This window comes from Mobula birostris, chromosome 12 (genome assembly GCF_030028105.1).
Source record: "Mobula birostris isolate sMobBir1 chromosome 12, sMobBir1.hap1, whole genome shotgun sequence".
Lineage (NCBI taxonomy): Eukaryota > Metazoa > Chordata > Chondrichthyes > Myliobatiformes > Myliobatidae > Mobula > Mobula birostris.
Genome location: NC_092381.1, coordinates 47112714 through 47133777, shown reverse-complemented (window position 1 = coordinate 47133777; position 21064 = coordinate 47112714). Strand labels below are relative to the sequence as shown.

At 41.1% G+C, this 21064-nt stretch overlaps 1 protein-coding gene across 2 annotated transcripts in view; it reads left to right on the top strand.

The window, feature by feature from the left end:
• The window catches only part of osbpl9 (oxysterol binding protein-like 9), a 201180-nt gene that overhangs the window by 9014 nt on the left and 171102 nt on the right, over window positions 1-21064 (top strand). For both annotated transcript variants that reach the window (XM_072273759.1, XM_072273758.1), the window contains exon 2: window positions 8897-8947. In XM_072273759.1, the coding sequence (XP_072129860.1) occupies window positions 8897-8947 (51 nt within the window). The remainder of the gene's footprint in view (window positions 1-8896; window positions 8948-21064) is intronic.

Here is a 21064-nt window from a genome sequence, read left to right as displayed (position 1 = left end):
GTCCTGCCTTTATTTGTCTGCCCAAATCTGTAGACCAGTAGAATCCAGGAAAGTTGAAAGGAAAGTGTGGAGAATAAAAATGAGTTCAACACACGATTAATGTACATGTACAGTTGATAATTGCGTGAGGACTGATGATTTGAAGGGCCTGTTTCTATGCTGTATTTTGCTTTGACTCTCGAGACTAGGATTAAAAATACTATAATCTCGATTGTGTGTGGGGGGTAGTTTGCACCTTCAATATGCTTTTATGATTCAATTTTTTTTTGTTAATCACTCTAAAACCTTCATTTGAATTTATCAAAAATGTATAGTCTCCAGTCTCTTGGCAAAAATGGGTTGAAAGTGCACAAGAATTAATTGATAAATCATTTGTTTAACAATTTGACAGAGATTGTGATTGCATTAGTATCAAGTTCAAGTGTATCATTCAACCATACAAATGTATGCAGTGACATGAAACAGCATTCCCCTAGGGCCAAGGTGCAGAACACAGTACAGTAGATACAATCACCACAGTACATAGCACATAGTACACATAGTTATGATAGCACATACAGTCACACATAAAATATTACTAGCCCATGTCCTGAGTGCCATGGCCTGAAGATTGATTGTGAATGGGATGTTGTCCTGTAGTCAGGTTTCCGCAAGAACAAGCATGTGGCAATATCCTCATCTCGTGCAAATTCAGATGAGCACAGTTGCACCAACATGGGGACCTGGCCCTTAACCCAACACTGATTCCAAGGCCTCTGTTCTCTCCCACACCACCTTCTCTCCTATGTGGCTGTAACAGAATAATGCCACAGCATGAGGACCTGGTACATGCAACAACAGAGGCTGTGCATCTCCCTGCCATTAGTCTCACTAATGAACTGATGAACAGGAGTTGGTTACTGCCTGTTACACCGCTGGTGTAGGGCATCAGTGAAGGTCCTTCATCCCTGTCCTTGGCCATCTTCTCTGTTGTGCCCCAGGTTTGGTTCAGGGTCCTCATTTCTGCCTCTATGGTACAGCACCAAGTTGTCTTTGCTCTCCCATTTTTCCTCTGTTCTTCAGGGGCCCAATGAAGTGCTGTCATGATGATGGAATTGGCCTTTCTTCTCATCATGTGCCCAATCTATCACAATGCTTGCTCTTGACTCTGAAGGAGTAAGGTGTGGTTGGAGATTTTTCTTGGCTGGAAAATACAGAGGTTCATGATGTGGAATGATAGCCTGGCAAGCTTGTTCTGCCAGGAGCCAGACTCGTAAAAGAGTGTGGACATAATACACCTCTGGTACAGCTTTACCTCGATGTTGACATTGTACTTGGTTGATCCTGATATGTTGCTCATTGATTTGAAAACATTTCTAACTTTGCTGAACCTGCACTGGATGTTGTCCTTGGTCCCACCATCCTGCTGAATGTTGCTGCCCGGTAGGTAAATCTTCTGGTGCAGGATAAGTCGACACCGTATGCCTTATCAGGAGGAGGAGACTCTACATCAGTGGTTCCCAGGCGAGGGAGTTATTCAAGATTTTTGTTTTGGGGGGGGGAGGTGGTAAACGGTACCATAACTTGAGGCATGAGACCTGGCCCAACCGTTAGTAGAGCAGGCACTTCCCCAAAAAAAAGATGAGGTACTGGAACATGGAGAACCATGTGCAGGTGGTGAGCACTTGTTATCACAACATTTCTGAAACTTGGGCAATCTCATCTGACCTTGCCAACCAAACAGATGTTATTGGGGATATATAAATCAGCAACCAGGGTGCCCAACAGTTCCCCTTGAGTTGCAGTATGGAACGAGTTCATGCAACTTAACAGTTGGTAAGTCAAGTATACCCTCTCAACTTTCTCTACAGATCTACGGAAAACCGGTTGTACAACAATACAATGCAAGCTGGAACCAAACAGTGAAATAGAGCCAATCAATGAACCGGCCAAACCAGAGGATTCCCACTTTCAAATCTCTTACTTGCTCTTCTTTCAGTTAGTCCTGACGAAGGGTCTCGGCCCGAAACGTCGACTGTACATTTTCCTGGAGATGCTGCCTGGCCTGCTGCGTTCACCAGCAACTTTGATGTGTATTGCTTGGGATTGCTCTTCAGGTGTTCAAAGCACCACTGTTGGGTTTTATGGTCAATTGTGCTAACTGGAATAATATAAAGGTAGTTTGTCGAGCATTTAAATATTAAATACATAGCACGCTCTACCTGAAGTCAATAATCAGCTTCTTGATCTTGCTGGCATTGAGTAAAAGGTTGCTGTTATGACACTACTCAGCCAGATTTTCAATTCCCTCCTATATACTGATTCATCACCACGTTTTATTTGACCTATGACAGTGATGTCATCAGTAAACCTCTCAAAATGCTTAATCAATGCAGGTGTAAATGCTGTTGGGTGATCACCATTGAGGCAGGTCACTATGCTTTTCTGGGCACCAGTATAATTGAAGCCTTCTTTGAAGTAGGTGGATATCTCACACTGCCTTAGTGAGAGGTGAAAGATCTTAGTGAACACATGATCAGCACAGGTCTTTAGTACTTGGCCAGATAACCCAGTTGGGCTGAAGGCAATGAAGATGGACAAGCAACCAATGTGCAAAAGGCATCAAACTGTGCAAATACAAAAACAAAAAAAAAGACTAATAATAAATAAGCAATAAATATCAGCCCTGCTGAAAGGTTTTAACTTGAAACATCAACTGTACTTTTTCCCCACAGTTGCTGCCTGGCCTTCTGAGTTCCTCCAGCGTTTTGTGTGCGTGGCTTGGATTTCCAGCATCTGCAGATTTTCTCTTGTTTGTGAATAAATATTGAGACCTTGACATAGAGAGTCCTTGCCTTGAGTCCATAGGTTGTGGGGATAGTTAAGTGATGGGGCAAGTGAGGTTGAGTGAATTTATCTCCTCTGGTTCAAGAACCTGATGGTTGAGGAGTAATAGCTGCTGCAGAACCTGGTGGTGTTGGTCCTGAGGGTCTTGTACCACCTTCCTGATGGCAGCAATGAGAAAGGAGAGTGCCCTAGAAGGTGGTAGTCCTTTATGATGGATGCTACTTTCCTGCAACGGCCTTCCTTGTAAATATGCTCAATGGTGGGGACGACTTTAACTATGATGGACTGGGTTATGTTCACTGCTTTTTGTAGGCTTTTGCATTCAAAGGCATTAGTGTTTCTTTACCAGGCCATGATGCAACCAGCCAGTATATGCTCCATCACTCATCTGAAGTCAAAGTTCTACATAACATGCTGAATCTTTGCAAACTTCTAAGAAAGTAGAGGCACTGCTGTGCTTTCTTTGTAATGGCACTTACGTGGAGTGTCATCTGTTATTTGTTCTCTGCAAGTCAACCTTTCATGGTTGTCATTAGTAATTTAATTGTAATAATATGCTTGCTTTGGTGCTGTTTGGTAACATGATTGATCTTTCAAGTCTGACACATTTTATTACTGCCTGTGTAATGAATGATTAGGCTTGGAACCTGCTGAAGTTTCTACATTATTATAGAGTTATGCTGTTAATTATAACAAGTAATAAACAGTCTTTAAGCCTTGTTGTGTAATACTTTGCACATTACTTAGCAGCTTAAAAAAATAAGTCATTTACCAAAATGTGTATTGTTAGTATGTTTCATATCAAATAACACATTTTTCATAAACCCAAGAAAGGATAAAATGCACAGACAACAATTTTTCTTATTCAGGAGCTAACACTGTTAAAAACAATAATTTGCATTTTTTCCTTTGTTTTTTAATATTCACCTGTGAAGAAACTGGATTTAATCCCTGTAGAAGTGCACTGGATATGATCTTCATGTTTCAACATCAGAAGAAACCCAGAAAACTGATCAACCATGTTGTGTGTCTTTTTTTTCATCTTAGAAAAACTTTTAACTCAGCAGATCAGTGTGGACTTCTCAAATCTTGATGCCCTAAAAATACATTTCTGTCCTGTGTCTGCACATGTTGTTAGACAAGTTGTGGTGGATCCATTGATAAGACAACAGACTCTCCGTCAGTGTAGACCAGTATCAAGCAAGACTGCTCATAATGACAAGGTTTTTCTTGTTCTTTCAGCAGAATTCAATCTGTCACTTTAACAAGCTTGTCACTGGGTTGCAGTTGATTTGCAAGACAAGTAGGGAAATCATTCAATCCAGAACAAAGGACGTTATAATCTCAGTTGTTTAGCTGCAATATGCAGGCAACATTTGAATCTCATGGAGACTGAGCTCAAGTTGTGTTGATTTGCTTACTGAAGCATATGAGATGCACAAAAGATTACTGCCAATCTGTTTGTGCTTCCCCTAACAATTGGCTCCATAGTCGGCTCTTGGAAAATGTATCCCACTTCCTGTCCTTTGGGTAGGTGGGGAGTTTATTATGGGGAAATATTGCCTGGCAAAGGTATTCATTACAGTTGAAATTCACATTTAGTGTGTCACCATGGGCTTTGAGTGATAATTGAAGATATGACTTCCAAGCATAAAGCTCCTGGTTTACAGTGCAGCAGCAAACCCTGTTGGTCTCGACGGTAGCAATCTTTAGATACAGGAGAGAAGGAGCACAAATAATCCTATAAATCCAGGATAAACAAACACATATCAGCATCCACCTCCAGACTAGTGTTCCCAGCATCTAGTTTTGCTGTGGCTTGTATGATCATGCCAAATTGTTTGTGTCCAGAACTAGATTCCCAAAATGGCTTCTTTATGCTGAGCTCCATTGTCTATCTGGGAATTCGTTACCACAGGAGAAACAATTGAAGAATATTGTTAAAGTATTGCTGAAAAGGTGTAACATGCCTATCAATTTGTAGAAATCCCTGTTCAAGTTGATGTCGGCCAAGAATATTTGGAATTATGGAGAAAGGTAGAGCACATGTGAAGGTAGAAGTGTGTTATCTCCCGAGCTATCTACTTGCCAGTACCTTTTAAATGCTTTTTAAAATGGCTGTTGCAGGTCTCGATTGCTGTTGTCAGCCATGTTAGAGCCCACAGAAATAGTGGGATCTTGCTTCCATTTAACACTAAAGGGGCTATTTAAGAAGAATAAAGATAGTATTTGAATTTACAAGTCAAAGGAAACTCGGGGGCATGCAATTTCGAAAAGCATAGATCTAGATATGAGATTTGGAGTCGTTGCCACAAAATGGACCAAGATTTTGTTCATGACTTGGAGTTGATGCAAGGCTACTACAAATTTTGACAGGGCATTGAACAATATCCTGGCTCTGGGCTACATCAGAGTTGAGAAATATGTTGGAAGGATATTGCACAATGTGTGCTCTGGTTATTGCAGTTTGTTGGTAATTTTTTCATAGCCTTTTAGTTTTGAGAGGAAATCCTGTGAAATGAGTGAAGCTGTCCATATTTTTGCTGTGTACGGCTATTGAATGATGGAAGTTGTTCAGATCAGGATGCACATTTGCACAATGACTTTGTAATATATTTGGTAAATCAGCTGATCAGTTGCCCATCCTGTTCAGGGGAAATTATTTGTTGCAATACATCACATTTTTCTTTTGCTGTATTAGACTGTAAGACCATAAGATATAGGAGCTGAATTCTCCCATTCAGCTGATCCAATTTTGCTCTCGGCCCCAGTCTCCTGCCTTCTACCCATATCCCTTCATGGCCTGACCAATCAAGAAACTATCAACCTCTGCCGTAAATATACATAAGACTTGGCCTTCACAGCAGCCTGTGGCAAAGAATTCCACTGATTCACCACTCTGACTGAAGAAATACACCTTCAATTTTGTTCTAAAGGATGCCCCTTTATTCTGAGGCTGTGTCCTTTGGTCTTAGACTCTTCCACCATAGAGTGGATGTGGAGAGGATATTTCTCATCAAGGTCTTTCACTATTCCATAGGATTAATGAGGTCACACCTCATTTTTCTGAATTCCAGTGAATACAGGATCAGAGCCATCAAACATTATTCACATGCCATTCAATCCTGGAATCATCTTTGTTAACTTCCTTTGAACTCTCTCCAGTTTCAGCACATTCTCTTTGAAATTAGTCATAGTCATACTTTATTGATCTCGGGGGAAATTGGTTTTCGTTACAGTTGCACCATAAATAATTAAATAGTAATAAAACCATAAATAGTTAAATAGTAATATGTAAATTATGCCAGGAAATAAGTCCAGGACCAGCCTATTGGCTCAGGGTGTCTGACACTCCAAGGGAGGAGTTGTAAAGTTTGATGGCCATAGGCAGGAATGACTTCCTATGACGCTCTGTGTTGCATCTGGGTGGAATGAGTCTCTGGCTGAATATACTCCTGTGCCCAACCAGTCCATTATGTAGTGGATGGGAGACATTGTCCAAGATGGCATGCAACTTGGACAGCATCCTCTTTTCAGACACCACCTTCAGAGAGTCCAGTTCCATCCCCACATCACTGGCCTTACGAATGAGTTTGTTGATTCTGTTGGTGTCTGCTACCCTCAGTCTGCTGCCCCAGCACACAACATAGCAACATAGAAACATAGAAAATAGGTGCAGGAGTAGGCCATTTGGCCCTTCAAGCCTGCACCCCCATTTATTATGATCATGGCTGATCATCCAACTCAGAACCCAGCCCCAGCCTTCCCAACAACAGCAAACATGATTGCACTGGCCACCACAGACTCGTAGAACATCCTCAGCATCATCCGGCAGATGTTAAGGGGCCCAAAACTGCTCACAATACTCCAAGTGAGGCCTCACCAGTGCTTTATCAAGTCTCAAAGTTACATCCTTGCTTTTATATTCTAGTCCTCTTGAAATGAATGCTAACATTGCATTTGCCTTCCTCACCACAGATTCAACCTGTAAGTTAACTTTTGGGGAATCCTGTACAAGAACTCCCAAGTCCCTTTGCAAATCAGTTTTTTGTATTTTCTCTCCATTTAGAAAATAGTGAACCTTTCATTTCTTCTACCAAAGTGCATGACCGTACACTTCCTGACACCATATTCCATCTGCCTTTCTCCTGATCTGTCTTGTGTCCTTCTGTAGCCCCTCTACTTCCTCAAAATTATCTGCCCCTCCACCAATCTTCATATCATCTGCAAACCTTGCAACAAAGGCATTAATTTCATCATCCAAATCAGTGACATATAATGTAAAAAGTATCAGTCCCAACATAGTCCCCTGTGGAACACCGCTAGTCACCAGCAGCCAGCCAGAAAAGGCTCCCTTTATTCCCACTCCATGGCTCCTGCCAATCAGCCACTATTTTTTCCATGCTAGAATCTTTCCTGTAATACCATGGGCTCTTAATTTGTTAAGCAGCCTCATGTGGCACCTTGTCAAAGGTCTTCTGAAAATCCGAGTCCACAACATCAAGCGATTCTCCTTTGTCTGTCCTATTTATTTCTTCAAAGAATTCCAGCACGTTCGTTAGACAAGATTTTCCCTTGAGGAAACCATGCTGACTATGGCCTATTTTATGATGTGTGTCCAAGTACACTGAGACCTCATCCTTAATCGATTCCAGCATCTTCCCAATCACTGAAGTCAGGCTAACCAACCTATAATTTCCTTTCTCCTCAATAGATACCCCTACAGTGAATTTGTTCAAGAGGGAGCTGCGCTACATGAGAGCGGCTTTTGCTGTGCCACAAAGAACAAGTGGCAGCTGAAAGAGGAGCGACTGAACAATAAAAGGACCCAACCATTAACCACAGTCACCACTAAGTCATGCCCACACTGCACCAGAATATGTTGATCCCAGATTGGCCTCTACAGCCCGCTGAGGACCTGATCTGTGATCTTATACTACTGTAAAGAGTGGAACAAGGTTGCATAGAAATGGGTACAATTCCAGAGATACAGGGAGGATGATTTCCTTGGTTGAGGAGAATGGAAATAGTAGCCAGCATCAAAGTGAGGCACAAGACATTCAGGATTGAGGCAATGTGAAATAGGATGGTGACTCTTTGGAATTGTCTGTCCAGGAGGAAGGTGGAGACTTGGTCATTGATTGCATTCAGAATTTTATTAAATAGAATTTTGGATATTAGTGGGATCAAGGGACATGACAATAGGACAGGTATTGAGTCAGAAGATCTTGTTGAGCAGACTTAGTGGGCTGAATGGCCTATTCATGCTGCACTTGGATATTTTATTACTTGTGTATATTTTTTTACATTGTAGCAGGAGATAAGTGGCTATGTTAGCTCTCATATTCCCTTCCTCATTTCCCTGTAACTTTTTCTTTCTTGTGCCCATTAACGCAACTAATTGTCCTGCAATCCATCCACACTGGAGCCATTACGGTTTTAAATGTGATTGTTTTGTTTTAGTTGGAGAATTGTTTTTGTATGTGGAAAATTGCGAGATAACTTTAAAAAAAGTACCAGATAGAGAAATGTTTTGTAAGTGTATAAAAGTATCCTTCTGCTCAAATTAAGCTGGTAATAAGAATTTAAAATATCATGATTTCATTTGTAGTCCACCTTGTTTCTTTTTGTGGCTTTTGGTTTTACATCATTAGCTATTGTATATATGCTTGTGATTTGTTCATTTGGTGATTAAGTAATAATTTTTAAGCCATTGGCATCTAGGAGTGACTATTTTCAACCCATGTATTTTTCTCCTGAGTGTCATAAAATGTGCCCCCCCCTCCAACTGTAACATTTTGGATTTTTTGGGAGGTTTTTATTCTAGACAAATCTGTATTGCATACTTCATGCTCCCTATTTCTAACAAAATTCAAGATTGTGCTTTTTTCCCAATAGTTCATTGGTTAATGTGCAATGAAAGTTATTTTTCTTCCCTTATCAGAAAGATCGTGCTTTGTAATTGGTTTCAGTATGTGAATTTGATCTGTTTTTTGTTATTGTATCTTAAAATCCGGTTCACATTACTTTTTTCTTCTCTCTCCCCCCCCCATCCCCCCCCCCACCCCAGTCCAAGGACAAAATGATGCGAGGTTCCCGAAGAGGCTGTGTCAGATTGAGGGTAAGTTTAATAATGCCACTGTTGGTACATTTGTGGAATCATTGCTGATGTATCAAAATATTTTAAAACCTCAAGTTGTTGGATATTGGCTGTATATTTAAATTTTTCAATAATTTCTGCTCAACATTCTTCATGTTGGCTTTGGTTTATCCTTTCTGTGAAATTGTTTGCTCCAAATTGTTGGCCAATTGATTTGACTTTCGGGCTCCGGTGAAAGCTAGTACCTAACAAATTTTCTCCCTTCTTATGAAATTCAGCGTGTCCCTGTGAACTCTTACCAATTTTTATGATGCACCATAGAAAGTGTTCTGTCTGAATGCATATCTACTTGGTATAGCAAGTGCTCTGCATAGGACTGCAAGAAACTGCAAAACTCTGCACAACTCTACACATCATTGGACCAAACTCCCCCCTCTTAAATGTTAGAATTGATTCTTCACCCACTACTTCCACTGATTGCTCATTCCATAGTCACACCACCCTCCAAATGAAGAAACTGCTCCTCAGATTACTCTTAATTATTTCACCTTTCACCCTAAACCTATGAACTCTAGTTCTACTTTTACCCAACCTGGGGTAGGGGGGTAACCCTGCATACATTCACTCTATCAATCCCCCTCAAATTTTGTATACCGTAAGACAAAGGAGCAGAAGTCGGCCATTTGGCCCATCGTGTCTGCTCCGCCATTTTATCATGAGCTGATCCATTCTCCCATTTAGTCCCATTCCCCCGCCTTCTCACCATAACCTTTGATGCCCTGGCTACTCAGATACCTATCAATCTCTGCCTTAAATACACCCAATGACTTGGCCTCCACTGCTGCCCATGGCAACAAATTCCATAGATTCACCACCCTCTGGCTAAAAAAATTCCTTCACATTTCTGTTCTGAATGGGCGCCCTTCGAGCCTTGAGTCATGCCCTCTCGTACTAGACTCCCCCATCATGAGAAACAACTTTGCCACATCCACTCTGTCCATGCCTTTCAACATTCGAAATGTTTCTATGAAGTCCCCCCCCCCCCCATTCTTCTAAACTCCAAGGAATACAGTCCAAGAGTGGACAAACGTTCCTCATATGTTAACCCCCTCATTTCAGGAATCATTCTAGTGAATCTTCTCTGTACCCTCTCTAACGTCGGCACATCCTTTCTTAAAAAAGGAGCCCAAAACTGCCCACAGTACTCCAAGTGAGGTCTTACCAGCAACTTATAGAGCCTCAACATCACATCCCTGCTCCTATACTCTATTCCTCTAGAAATGGATGCCAGTTTATAGGGACCTCTGTAAGATTGTCTCACCTTTCCCCTATTGTTCTGCACTCCAGGAAATAAAGTTAACCTATCCTCATAACTTTGGTCATCAATTGTTGGCAACTTCTTTGTAAATTTTCTCTGTACTCCTTTAATCTTATTGATATTTTTCCTGAGATAGGTGAGCAGAACAGCACACAATACTCAAAGGTACATTTTATTGTCAAAATATGCATGTACAATACAACTCTGGTATTTGTCTTCTCCAGATAGCTATGAAATACAGGAACTCCATGGGAGTTGTTGAAAGAAAAGACATAAACACCCCTGCCCCGTCATGAAAAAGAAACAAAACTCGTAAACCCCAAAGTCCCGTGCCCCTTCCCCCGCAGAAAAAACAGAGCGCCAATAACAATTCCCAACCTTCTGTCACTCACAGAAAAGAATAGAGACAGTAGCAGCCAAACCTCCAACTTTCCCTCTCGCACACAAACATGTTCATCCTCAGCAACATCTTGTACAAGTTAACATAACATCCCAACTCCTGTACTCAGACCCTAGATAATGAAGACCAATGTGCAGAAAGGTCACTTTTTGACCCTATCTGCCTATGGTGTCAATTTCAAGGAATTGTGAATCTCTTGCCTGGTCCCTTTGCTCTACTGTACCCCTCAGAGCCCTACCATTCACTGTGCACCCTGGTTTGTCCTGCTAAAATGTAACACCTCACACTTGTCTGTATTAAATTCCTTGTACCATTTACTTTAACCCATTTCCCCATTTGGTTGAGATCATGCTGTAAGTTTTAATAACCTTTCTTGCTGTCCACTACACCCCCAATCTTGGTGTCAGCTGCACGTTGCTGACCCAGTTTACTACATTATCATCCTAAATCATTAATATAAATGATAAACAATAATGGACCCAGCACTGATCCTCGTGTCACATCACAAGTCACAGTCCTCCAGTCAGAGAGACAACCATCTGCTTTTCCTGCTAAGCCAGTATTGAATTCAAATGATTACTTTATCTTGAAAAGCATGCAATTCAAACTTCTGGAACAGCCTCCCACGTGGGACTTTGTCTATATGGACTTTGGAAGACCTCTTAAATGTCCACTGTCTACTCTTCATCAACCTTCTTGATAGCTTCCTCCCTGAAAAACTAAGATTGGTTAGATATGGCCTACCTCGAAATATATACAATTCTGAAAAGGATAGATAAGATAGAGGTAGGAAAGTTGTTTCCACTGGTAAGTGAGACTAGAACTAGGGAGATAATCTCAAGATTCGGGGAATAGATCGAGATGAGGAGAGACTGCTTTTCCCAGAAAACAGTGAATCTGTAGAGTTTCTTCCCTTGAAGCAGTAGAGGCTAACTTGATAAATACATTTAAGGCACAGTTCAATAGATTTTTGTATAGCAAGTGAGCCAAGGATTATGGGGAAAAGGCAAATTGGTGGAGCTGAGCCCATGGCCAGATCAGTCATGATCTTATTGAATGGAGGAGCCAGTTTAACGAGAAATGGGATATGGTGAGACAGGAGCAGAGGTGATTGGTAGAATGAGGAAAACTGAAGGTTAACAGGCAGGTTGAACCAGGTAGGGGAGGAGAGTGGTGGAGATGGGAGACAAAGATAGTTAGGTGTGGCTGAAGGTAAAGTGGGGGGGGGGTGAAAGGACAGGAAAAATATTGGTGGGAAGGTAAATGAAGGTGTGGATGGCTGCTGGAGTCACTTGATGTAAGTAAAACCAAGGAGCTGATTATTGACTTTAGGGGGAGGAAACTGGTGGTCCATGAGCCATTCCTCATCGGGGGATCAGAGGTGGAGAAGTTCAGTAACTTTAAATTCCTCAGTGTTATCATTTCAGAGGATCTGTCCTGGGCCCAACACGTGTAATTATGAAGAAAGCATGACAGTGCCTCTTCTTCCTTAGGAGTTTGTGAGAATTTGGCATGATGTCTAAAACTTTGACAAACTTCTATAGATGTGTAGTGGAGAGTATATTGACTAGTTGCATCACAGCCTGGTATGGAAACACCAATGCCCTTAAATGGAAAATGCCACAAAAAGTAGTGAATATAGCTCAGTCTATCACAGGTAAAGCCCTCCCAATCATTGAACACACTTACACGGAGTGCTGTAGGAGGAAAGCAGCATCCATCACAAAATAATCTGCAGATGCTGTTGTCAAAGGAATGCTCACAATGCGCTGGAGGAACCCAGCAGGTCAGTCAGCATCAGTTGAAAAGATTAGTTGATGTTTCGGGCTGAAACCCTTCGTCAGTACTGAAGGAAGAACTTTGGGGAGGGTTTGAAGAATGCTGGTAGTTGAAAAAAACAGTAATTTGAAAGACAAAGGGTTGGGGGAGGGGAAGCAGGGAGGTGATTGGCAGGAGAACAATGCGCAGTAGTGGAAAGAGGCGGAACTATGAGGGACGTGATATGAAATAAGGATAGAGGAAGGGGGGGGGGAGGGAATTACCGGAAGTTGGAGAATTCTATGTTCATACCAAGGGGCTGGAGACTACCTAGACGGTATATGAGGTGTTGCTCCTCCACCCTGAGTTTAGACTCATCATGGCAGTAGAGGAGGCCATGTATGGACATCTGAATGGGAATGGGAAACAGGGTTGAAGTGGGTGGCTACCGGGAGATCCTGTCTGTTATGGTGGACGGAGTGGACGTGCTCGACGAAGCGGTCCCCCAATCTGCGTCGGGTTTCACCCATGTAGAGGAGGCCGCACCGGATGCAATAGATGACCCCAACAGATTCGCAAGTGAAGTGTTGCCTCACCTGGAAGGACTGTTTGGGGCCCTGAATGGTGGCAAGAGAGGAGGTGTAGGGATAGGTGTAGCACTTACACTTACAGGGATAAGTGCCAGGTGGGAGATCCATGGGGATGGACGTGCGGATAAGTGAGTCGCGGAGGGATGGATCCCTGTGGAAAGCAGAGAGGGGTGGAGGGGGAAAGATGTGCTTAGTGGTGGGGTCCTGTTGAAGGTGGCGGAAGTTGCAGAGGATAATGTGCTGGATCCGGAGGCTGGTGGGATGGTAGGTGAGGACAAGGGGAACTCTGTCCCTGTTGTGGTGGCGGGAAGATGGGGTGAGGGCCGAAGTGCGGGAAATGGAGGAGATGCGGGTGAGGTCATCATTGATCACCGTAGAAGGGAAACCACAATCCTTAAAGAAAGAGGACATTTGAGATGTCCTGGAACGGAAAGCCTCATCCTGGGAGCAGATGCAGCGGAGACAGAGGAACTGGGAATAGGGAATGGCATTTTTGCATGTGGCGGGGTGAGAAGAGGTATAGTTGAGGTAGTTATGAGAGTCAGTGGGCTTGTAGAAGATGTCAGTGGACAGTCTGTCTCCAGAGATGGAGACCGAGACATCGAGAAAGGGGAGAGAAGTGTCAGAGATAGACCAAGTGAATTTGAGGGCTGGGTGGAAGTTTGAAGTAAAGTCGATGAAATTGACGAGCTCAGCATGGGTGCAGGAAGCAGCACCAATGTAGTCATCAATGTATCGAAGGAAAAGTTGGGGAGCAGTACCAGAATAGGTTTGGAGCACAGACTGTTACACATAACCAATGAAGAGGCAGGCGTAGCTGGGTCCCATGTGAGTTCCCATAGCTACACCCTTAGTCTGAGGAAAGTGGGAAGAGCCACTTTACCCTGCACATCTCCTTCATCACAACCAATTGACCTAAACTGCCCTTTCAGTTGAGGCAAAGAATGCTTGCACCACCTCCAATTTGGACTGCTATATTTAGTACTCCCTATATGGTCTCCTGTGTCAGTGATATGAAGTGCAAACTGGGTGACTATTTTGTACAGCACTTATGCTTTGAGATCACATGTTATTGTGCACAATTATCTTTCCCATTCCCACACAGCCCTATTTGACGTCTGCTTTCTCTACTGCCAGATGAGGGCCAACACAAAACTAGAGGAATGATACTTCACATTCCACCAGGGTATCCGACAACCCAATGGCACAAATGTTGAGTCCTCCATTTGGGTGTTCTCCCCATGTTTCCGCCCCATCTTTACCCCACTTCCCAGGCATTTGTTATCTACCTGGCCCTGTCTTTGAACTCCACCCTTAACCTGGCTTAACCTGCCTGTCATCGTTCATCCTTCCTTAGTACTCCAAAGAGCTGATTGTGGACTTCAGGAAGGATAAGATGAAGGAACATGTACCAGTCCTCATAGAGGGATCAGAAGTGGAGAGAGTGAGCAGCTTCAAGTTCCTGGGTGTCAAGATCTCTGAGGATCTAATGTGGTCCCAATGTATTGATGTAGTCATAAAGAAGGCAAGACAGCGGCTATACTTTATTAGGAGTTTGAAGCAATTTGGCATGTCAACAAATATGCTCAAGAGCTTCTATAGTTGTTCCATGGAGAGCATTCTGACAGGCTGCATCGCTGTCTGGTATGGAGGGGCTACTGCACAGGACCGAAAAAACCTGCAGAAGGTTGTAAATCTGTTAGCTCCATCTTGGGCACTAGCCTACAAAGTACCCAGGATATCTTTAGGAAGCGGTGTCTTAGGAAGGCAGCATCCATTATTAAAGACCTCCAGCACCCAGGGCATGCCCTTTTCTCACTGTTACCATCAGGGAGGAGATACAGAAGCCTGAAGGCACACACTCAGCGATTCAGGAACAGCTTCTTCCCCTCTGCCATCTGATTCCTAAATGGACTTTGAAGCTTTGGACACTACTTCATTTTTTTTTTAATATACCAGTAGTTTTGTTTTTGCACATTTTTAAATAATCTATTCAATATATATAATTGGTTTACTTGTTTATTATGTTTTATTTTATTTATTATGTTTTTTCTCTCTCAGCTAGATTATGTATTGCATTGAACTGCTGTTGCTAAGTTAACAAATTTCACATCACATGCCAGTGATAATAAACCTGATTCTGGTTCTGACTCCTATAATTCCCTGCTCCTCTTTATACTGGCTCTCTCCATACTGTCCTGAAATAATGACACCCCACTGCCCCCCCCCCCAATACCTTGACCTTCTGAGTTCCTCCAGTAAATCTCTTATTAATTATTTCAATATCTTTTACCCATTGTAATTGTACCTGCCTCTAGCAGCTCTGTAGAATATTAGTGGAGGCTGCACCTTGAAGTTTGGATGAATTTGGACTTCCTTCTTAAAGAACAATTCTCAGAGGGTTTGTATAACAAAAAGTTCACTTGAGTTGTGGAATAAGATATTGTTGCATGAAGAGATTGAAGAATATTTGTACGTCGTGGAGTGAAGATTGAATGTAATATCAATAAAACATCTTAAATTCTTAAAGGCCATGACTGAGGAAATGTTACGAGGATATTTTTTAATAGCTGCAACTAATGTCTGTGGCCTTGGAATAGTGGGTGGGGCATTTAGGATCAAGACGAGGAGCAATATGTTCATAGATGTGAATCTATGATGTGAAATGTAAATGTTTAATCTCTGATCAAGAAGGTTGCAGCTATTAGTCATGAGTTGTACCAGATCAATTGCTATGGATACTGTGGGATGTGGGATAGCACAGAAGTTGTAGTTGAGCAAGATCAGCCATGCCATTTGTGAATGTTTGAGTATAAATGGTTATCTCTGTCCCCATTTCAATTCGATCCTTTGGATGCCAATGCAGCTCTTATTGTGACCCCCTTTGAGTAAATGGGTTTAAAGCTCTCTTTGCACCACCTCCAATTTGCTTCACTTTTTTTATTTTCAACTTGGAGAATGTAACTGTATGTTAAATGAAAATTCACAGATCACTTTCAGTTAGTATTTTTGGTTATAGTAATTTATTCAACCTTATTCATGACAAACTTCATAGGGTTTGTTCTTTTGAGGCACATTAATGTGCAAAAGTTTTTGTATTTGTGTGTGTGTGTGTGTATGTGTATATATATATATATATATATATATATAAAATATGTATATATTATACACATATGTATGTGCATGTGTGTATACGTGTATGTACGTATATATGTGTACACAGAACCAATACATTTTTTAGCTCCTGTTCATTTGGTAAGAAGGTCAATATTGTACACAATAATGAAGATTGATATCCTTACATTTGTTGAAACATACGTCTGTTCTTATGCTGTACTGTTCTTTCAGCCCACAAGTTGTGCTAAACTAATTAAACTAGTAATCAAATGCTTAACTAAACAAATCCCTTTTGTGTACATAGTGTCCATATACCTCCATCTTCAGCACATTCTTGCCCCTATCCAACAATTGGGGGCGGGGGGGTGGGAACCTTATTCACTTCTACCAACAACGCTGGGAGTGCATTGAAGGCACTGACAACCCTAATTGAAAAATATCTGCCCTGCAGGCCCTTTGGTATGAGATACGTTAACCCCAGTGACAAAGGTGGCCACTCTCAATGTATGCCTCCCATAATCTTACACACTTTTTTATCAGGTATCCCTACTGTCTCTGCCGCTCCAGAGAAAACTGCCCAAGTTTATTCAACTCCTCCTCCATAGTACATGCCTTCTATTCCAGAAGGCATCCTGATTAACCTCTTTTACACCCATTCCAAAGCCCCTGCATCCTTTGTTTTATGGGGCAACTAGAATTGAATGCAATATTATAGATAGGACAAACCAGTTTTATAAAGCTGCAACATAGCTGCTTTATTCTTTAACTTGGTACTTTGACTAATAAAGACAAGCATGCCAATGCCTTCATCCTATCAGTCTGTGCAGTCACCTTCAGGGAGCTTTGGACTTGGAAAGGGTATTGCCATGAACAGTGTACTGTTCCTCTACATTTGGTCTCCCAAAGTGCAATACCTTCTGCATGGCCAGATTAAATTCTATTTGGCACTTCACCCATCTGTGACTGGTATATATTCCTTACATAAATCTTTTACATTATCCACAACATCACCAATCTTTGGTAGCATCTGTGAGTTTACCAACTCACCCATCCACATTTTCATCCAGATAATTTGTATAAATAATAAACAGAAGTGTCAGCTTGAATCCCTGTAGGAATTAATAGTCACAGACCTCCAGCCAGACCAAGTCCCGTCAACCACTATTCTTTTGTCTTTGGGCAAGACAATTCTGAACTCAAATGGCCAATTCACTGTGGGTCCTATCATCATCTTTTGGATGAGCCTTCCACCTTGTCAAACACCTTACCAAAATCCACATAGATAACATCCACAACTCTACCTTTATCGCCTCCTCGAAAGACTCAGTAAAGTTATTAAGACATGACTTGCCCTGCAAAAAGTCATGCTGACTGCCTTAATTTGGCCCAATCCTGATTTTCCAAATGCTTATGAACCCAATAAGGCGAGAGGAAATTCAGCTGGGAGGGAGAACAAAGCACCAAAGCTAAGGCTTATATCTGCCTTAAAATGAAGGATGGCAGAATGCGTGAGTTGATTCAGTAGGGCACATAGAAAATGCTTAAAAGTGCTTTCATTTCTGACATGCTGATGCTCTGGCTCTTCTGGCATTGTCAGGCGTTAGTTTCCCAGAAGTTCTGTGGTATGGTTCCATTTAAGACTATAAACTATTTGAAGGACTGTGTTGGACAGGCTTTTGGGATTGTTCCAGAAACCTGAAGAATTGTGTTGACCTTCAGGATGTTGTTGCAGGAACCAAAAATGCCAGATTGGGTTAGAAGTCTATTTCCTTAAAAGAATCTTGGTTACTCCAAATATATTTTATAATAGTCTGTTAGTTCCATGATCATTATTAATTATCTGTATCCAAGGCTGTAGAGTGATGGAAGTGTTTTTTTCCCCAGTACATTGCTCCCTATGTTTGCTTCAACTAAACTCTGGTTAAGTGTAGAATATTTAATAGCTGTGTAATATTCCCCTTATTTTTCCAGCATTGTGTAAGCCAGTGGTCCCCAACCACTGTATTTTGCAAAGCATGTGCTACTGGGCCCTGAGGAAAAGATGTGATTTGGCGATATGAAACGATATGAGTCAGCTGCACCTTTCCTCATTCCCTGACACGCACTGTTGAACTTGAACATCCCCCCCAACCCCCCCGTCGGCCAGTCCGCAAGAATATTATCATATTAAATTGGTTCACGGTGCAATAAGGTTGGGGACCCCTGGTGTAAGCATTACCTGATCAATGTTTTCTTTTAAAGATGTTATCTGAAAGTCCAAAGATATGTCCAAAGCCTCAATGTGAGCAATGTTCTAAGCTTTCGTGCTGGTGCCACTTAAATTACATGAACTTAGTAACTTACATTACATTAAAAATTAATTTCCATAAAAGGAAATTCCATTTGAAATAAGAAAAGACATTGTTGACTTTCACTACTTTCTCATTAAAAGAGAAATGAGAGAGTAATGAGATTACAATTAAGTCTCTGTATTTTGCATATTTTCCCCTAGACTATTGCAGATGCAATGGGCTTCCACCAAGTTCTAGTTCCTCTCCAAGCCACTAACTATTCCGGATAAAAATTGATATTCCTTTGTCATTGGGGCTAAGACTTGCTACTCTCCATCCTGCATTGCAGGAATACTTTCACTAGAAGGAATGTGGTGATTCAAGAATTTGATTTATCGTTACCTATTCAATAGGAAATGAGGCCGGACAAAAAATGTTGTCCTTGCCATGCCCATAACCTTAAACTATTTTTAAAAAATTACCAATGAAGTTCAAGTGAAGGTTGTTATCATTTAACTATATGTGTACTGTTGAATGAGACAATGTTTCTCTAAAGCATGTAGTACAAGTAACACACATGTAATGCACATAACTTAGGAAAATAAGGATAAAATCTACAGATGAATTGTGCATAAATAAAGTAAAGGGCATTGAAGTGGACGTTTGAAATACTTGCATGTCAGGATATATCTGTGGTGAGAGAATCTAGAATTTCATATTGATCAAATATTGATGCAATTCAAGGAAAAACACTGTCTTTCAGTGGCAACTTCTGAATTCCAACCCAGAATTCAGTAGTTTTTCATCATAGACATCTCATTTGTTTTTGTTTCCATTCATGGTGCAGATAATTGAACTGAGGAATTTGATTATTTGATTTAAAGCAGACAAGGTTTGTAGACTCTGCTATGTTGCACAAGACATTATCAATTTGCTTCATTCATGTCTCGAGCAAGAAATTATTATTTTCTGTTGAAGAGTCAGCTTACTTTGTACTGAACGCATTATTAGTCTTCACAATTGATATGTTTACTTCTGTTACGTTGACTAATTACTTATATATGACTTGCACAAAAATGGTAATTTAATCTGTTTGTTTAGAAATCATCAGTATCAGAGGTATGTGAAAGATGTAATTGCCAAATGTAGTTTTATCTTCAGTTACAAGATTTAAGAACATCAGTGTTAGTCATCAATAATGCAATGAAATTCAAGGTCATGTCATTCCATTTTCATGAATGAATTAAATGTTAAATATTTTATATCGGAACTTAAAATTTGTTCTGTGTAACCCTTTGTATTCACCTTTGAAGGCTCTTTGTTATTTTCTACTTTATTGAGAAAGTGCTTATTCAAGGGGAGGTAGGAGGGAAGAACTGAAAGGAGGGTCTGTGTTAGCACTGAAGGAAGGAGAGACTGACATGACCAATAGATTAAGATACAATGCACAGGTATGATAATGGAACAAGGAAAGAAACATAAGATGGGTTGATAAGAGATGTAAATTGCAGCAATGGAATCGTTACTGATAGCAGTTGTCCAAATAAATTAGTATTAATAATTTCATATGATTATTGTCGATTCAATGTTGAGTGTGTGGCACTTTAAATGTATCCACCTGAAAGATGAGTCGCAGTTCCTTGAACTTCCTCTGAGCATCATTAGAATGCTAAATAGGAGGGTGGGAGAGTTCAAGGGCGGAAGGGTTGGTATGAAGTGGTAGAGAGTTAACGTGACAGGAAGCTCTGATCGTGTTTGCAGTTTGAACAAAGGTATTTCACAGTAATGGTATTATAATTAAATGAAGTTCAGAGCTTAAAGAACAGATGCACCACTAACCTGTATAGCAGCAAATGGCAATTACTCTCCTCTTGGCACAGATTTGAAATCATTTAGCCATTTGAGCTACTCTTATACACAGTACTTGCTAAATGTAGAATTTTGTTTCTTAATGTTGATCATGGATTCTGCAATCCATTGCAAGTATTATGAGCGCAAGCTATTCCCTTACACAGAACAAAATGTGCATAATTTCTGAACAAGCTTAATTTACATTACTACTGAGTATGTAACCCAACCTTAATTTTTTTAGAAAGTTTATATAGAGCTGTGTGATATACTGGAGGATCCTTTAGCACTGATCAATGATAAATTAAGTACTGCTGCCTGAACATAACTGCAGGTCCCCCGCATGTTTTGTATAGGAAACAAAGTTAAGATGGGGAACCACGCAACTCATAGAAAATCAGCAACGTTGCATAAAGTAAATGTTCTCGGACAATATTTGACATTCCTTGAAACTCTGATTCTGAGTATACCCATTCAGAAGAAATACTGCTTTGAGTTAAAGTATGTGGTATTCTACATAATGAAAGCCATCTTTGGCATCCTCAGTTATAACACAGTCACAGAATTTCATGAATTCAATTTAAAGCAGGCCAAGGTAATTTACCAAATGCCTTTTGAATGTAATCTGTATTGAACTCGGACTGATTTTATAGCTGTCCATGTGGTCCTGTTACTGTGCTAAATAGGGCAGACTAGGAAAACAACATAGAACAGCACAGACAACAGGAATTCTGCAGATGCTGGAAATTCAAGCAACACACATAAAAGTTGCTGGTGAACGCAGCAGGCCAGGCAGCATCTCTAGGAAGAGGTGCAGTCGACGTTTCAGGCCGATGC